General features: G+C 40.4%; 1 protein-coding gene across 1 annotated transcript; it reads right to left on the bottom strand.

Moving 5' to 3' along the window:
* Window positions 1-2,732: 2,732 nt before the first annotated feature.
* Window positions 2,733-4,214, bottom strand: LOC106979006 (zinc finger protein 724-like). Its single transcript, XM_015076767.2, has one exon. The coding sequence runs from the start codon at window positions 3,980-3,982 to the stop codon at window positions 2,939-2,941; it is 1,044 nt and encodes a 347-aa protein (XP_014932253.1). The 5' UTR covers window positions 3,983-4,214; the 3' UTR covers window positions 2,733-2,938.
* Between the last annotated feature and the right edge of the window lie 230 nt (window positions 4,215-4,444).

Below are 4,444 nucleotides of genomic sequence, written 5' to 3'. Positions count from 1 at the left end.
GTAACCTAATCTTACTTAATCCTTAATCCTTCTCTGACTTCCCGGATGTCCTCCAGATGGACTGATTTTAAATAACTGTTCTATTTCGCACCGAATTTATTAGAAAAAACAGATTACCTTGAAGTCATCAATGGGTAATTCACCCTTCCTCTAGATACTGAAGGATAGAGATGGGAAATCTGTCCCCAGGAAGGGCAGGTGGGCCAAGTCAATTGGGCTCCTGGGCACGAGGGAGCATCTCAGAAGGACACCCAGGTGTGCTGTTTCCTGACCTGAGCAGGTCTTTGAGGGCAATGGTCACAGGTAGACTCTACAGTTTCTGTGGCCCTGGGGGCTCAATTTCCAAAGCTCGTCATTAGCCAAATGTGTACTGTCATTTCTTCCGCAAGACAATTCAAATCCCTATGGAGCACAGCTCATAGAAAGAAGTCCTGGGGGCACCTGGGTGGCTCAGTTAAGTGTCTGACTTCAGCTCAGGTCATGATCTCATGGCTTGTGAGTTCAAGCTCCACGTTGGGCTATGTGCTGACAGTTCAGAGCCTGGAGCCTGTTTCAGGTTCTGTGTCTCCCTCTCTCTCTGCCCCTCACCCACTCACACTCTGTCTCTCAAAAATAAACATTAAAAAAAATTTTTAAAATAAAGAACTCCTGGGTGACTGATTTCCTGACCCTGAGAGGGCAGACATATATCATTCTTTTCCCACGTTTCCTCTCACCTCCAGGCAGGAAACTTAATTCTTGGATTTCTTGGGTCTGACCTTGAGAGCTGATGAGTTTTTCATTAAACCAATTCCCGGCTTTCTCCAAGTCAGATATTATCACTGGAAGAATCAGAGTGGTGTGTAAGTCCCCACAAGGACAGAGACTGGGGATACAGAGCATATCTCACCGGATCATCTCGTCATTCTAAGAATTTTGTTTTTAACTGAAGTTCCTTTGTGAATGAGGTTAGTTCTATTATAGTAAAGAGTTCAGAGAAACCAATTTTCTAGTTACTTGAGCAGGACTTTTGGAGGTTGCCTAAAGAACAGACATCAAAACCAACAATCATAGGGCACCTGGGTGGCTCAGTTGGTTGGGCACGTGACTCTTGATTTCAGCTTAGATCATGATCCCACGGTAGTGGAATCTATTCCTACATCGGGCTCTGCTGCTGAACGCGGACAGTGCTCAAGATTCTCTTTCTCTGCCCCTCTCCCCTGCTTGCGCTCACTCTCTAAAACAAAACAAACCACCCCCCCAAAAAAACTAAAAATTAATTGCATTAACATTAGGAAAAAGGAATATACAGGAACTCTGTACAGTCTTTTCAACTTTTCTAGGAAGTGCAAAACTAGTTCAAAATTTTTAAAAGTTAAAAATCAAAATCGGTCCTATCTATGGCATACACATCAAAATAACCAAAATGAAAAAGACAATATAAAATACTAGCAAGATTACAGACATATATATTGTCACAACTACTTTGTAAAACTGTCTGGTAGTATTGAATAAATGTGATTGTGTGTATTCCCTATGACCCACAAACTGCACTCCTAAAATATTAGCCCAACAAAAACAGGTACAACTGTGAACTAAAACATGTGCAAGAATGTTCATAGCAGGTAAAATATCCCAGCTATAAACAACCCAAACATCCAGAACAGTTGAATGAATAAATTGTGTATTCGTACAATGGAAAAGCTATGTATCGATGAGAATAAAATTCTGCTAAATGAAGAATATAGATGCATCTCATAAAGACAACATTGAGCAGAAGCCAGGCACAAATGATAACGTATCAGGTACAAATAGTGCAAATAACTCCATAAACATACTAAAAACCACTGAATTTTATACTTCAAATGGGTGAAATTTACAACATGTAAAGTATATCTCAATGAAGCTCTTAAAATGCATGATTCCAGGGGCACCTGGGCGGCTCAGTTGGTTAAGCATCCAACTTCAGCTCAGGTCATGATCTCGCGGTTCATGAGTTGGAGCCCCATGTCGGGCTCTGGGCTGACAGCTCAGAGCCTGGAGCCTGCTTCGGATTCTGTGTCTCCCTCTCTCTCTACCCCTCCCCTGCTCAAGCCCTGTCTCACTCTGTCTCTCAAAAATAAATGTGAAAAAAAATTTTTTTAATAAAATAAAATCTTTCTTAAAAAATGCATGATTCCATAGAGTACATATATTCTGGTGGCAGGAATTAGAGTGATTAGTGAGTGGAAGGAAGCAGTGAAGGAGGATTCTAGTGCTGATAATGTTCTAATTCTTGCCCAGTGTGTGTAGTAGTTAATAGAGATGTACTCTACCTTGTCAGATATTCATTGGGTTGTAAATTTTTTAACACTTATCTTAAGTAGAAACAGTGTGCTGTGAAAAGTATAGAATTTCAAAGATTCAACCATTCACAATTTTGGTGGGAAGATTCATTTCAGACCTTATGTCAGGAAATGGTAGGTTAAGAGACATGATCTGGATGAACTACAAATGCAACTTCAAGTCTTTATCAAATAGATAAAGATAATAATAGATAAACACACCTATATCCCTATTATTAACCCTATAATAATTCAACTTTTAAATTATATATATAAAAAGTTTTTTAAACCTGACGTGGGTTATATTGGTTAGTGACAGCAGTCATTTGTAAATAAAACAACCTTCCTCCCAAGACACACATTAACAGACACTGTAAACATGGTGGCTTAAAACATTAGGCATTTATTTTTCTCAAGTAACAAGCCTTGGAGATACTAAAATTTTTTCCTTTCAGTTGTCAAGCGGTCACCTATCTATGGGATGAATAAAGGATTGATCACAATCATTACATAACTTAGATTTCTCCCACAGATTATTCAGAGGCTTTGTCCCATTCTTTACACCCAGTTTTTCTCTGCATTTGCTTGTATGCCGTAAAGATCGAGAGTTCAAGAACTATTCCAAAGGGACATTGCTAGGAGTTTTGTCCAGCATGAGTGCTCTCATGATGCCTCCGAAGGGATATGAGCTTACTGAAAGCACGACCACAGACATTGCACTGATAGGGTTTTTCGCCAGTATGCACTCTCTTGTGCACGGTAAGATTACCCCTTACATTGAAGGTTTTCCCACACTGATCACACTTGTAGGGTTTCTCCCCAGTGTGGGTTCTCATGTGTATTGTAAGGGATGCATTCCTCCTAAAAGCTTTTCCACACTCACTACAGTTGAAGGGTTTCTTCTCCCTGGTGTGCTTTTTCATATGCCTCCTATGAGATAAGACACCACTGAAGGCTTTCCCACATTCCTTACACTCATATTGTTTCGTCCTCATGTGAATTTTCTTGTGCAAAATGAGGAAATAATTCACCCTGAAGGTTTTCCCACACTGATGGCATGCAAAGGGTTTCTCTCCAGTGTGAATTCTCATGTGTTCTTTCAGGCACGAGTGGTCCCTGAAGGATTTCCCACAGTCCTTGCATATACACGGTTTCTCTCCAGCATGCATCTTCTTGTGCACTATGAGATTACAGCTCATTCTAAAAGTTTTCCCACACTGACCACACTTGTAAGGTCTCTCTCCAGTATGTATCCTCAGGTGTGTCTTCAGGTATGACTCACTACTTAGTGCTTTTCCACAGAGGTTACACTCAACGGATTTCTCTCCAGTATGGATTCTCTTATGTCTTTTAAGGTACGGGAGAATACTGAAGGTTTTCCCACAATCATTGCAGGCATAGGGCTTCTCTCCAGTATGTAATATCTTGTGTGTGTTAAGCCTAGACCTTCTACTGAATGTTTTGTTGCACTGATCACACTTGTAGGGTTTGTCCTTGGAATGAATCTCTTCATGTTGTCTAAGAAGTGAACTATCTCTGAAGGTTTTTCTACAGTCACGGCATCCATAGGGCTTCTCCCCAGAGTGAATTCTCTTGTGCCGATTAAGATAAGAGCTTGAACTGTAGGCTTTCCCACACTGGTTACATTTAAAAGGTTTTTCTCCACTGTGGGTTCTCATGTGCAATGTAATAGATGAGCGGCTCTGTAATACTTTACTACACTGCCTACCTTGAACAGAGTTGTCTCTAATGTGAGTTTTTTCATGCTTCTTAAGGTAGAAGGTTGAATTCAAGACTTTGCCAGAGTCACTGAATTCATAGGATTTCTCTCTTGTATGTCCTCTCTCATGTGCACCTAAGAAAGAACTCCTGATAAAGGTATTTTTATCTTTTTTACATTCATAGAATTTCTCCCCAGAATGAACACTGTCATGTGGGTTAAAGTGAGAACAATCTCTGAAGGGTTTCCCAGGGTGAAGGCGTTGATGGGGTTTCTCTCTGGGATGAATTCTCTGTTTCTGAGCAATGCTAGATTTCATGCACAAGGCAATTTTATTCCGTTCAATGGGTCTGCCTCCATGAGTTTGTTCCTATTGGTTAAAATGAGTTATGATCACAAGATTTATCACATCAATCGTATT

This window comes from Acinonyx jubatus, chromosome A2 (assembly GCF_027475565.1).
Source record: "Acinonyx jubatus isolate Ajub_Pintada_27869175 chromosome A2, VMU_Ajub_asm_v1.0, whole genome shotgun sequence".
In the NCBI taxonomy this organism is placed as follows: domain Eukaryota; kingdom Metazoa; phylum Chordata; class Mammalia; order Carnivora; family Felidae; genus Acinonyx; species Acinonyx jubatus.
The sequence above is the reverse complement of the archived record's forward strand: the minus strand, read 5'-3'. Positions and strand labels throughout refer to the sequence as shown.

Coding starts and splice junctions, on each gene's coding strand:
- LOC106979006 (XM_015076767.2), bottom strand. CDS start 3,982: ATGAGAACCCACAGTGGAGAAAAACCTTTTAAATGTAACCAGTGTGGG.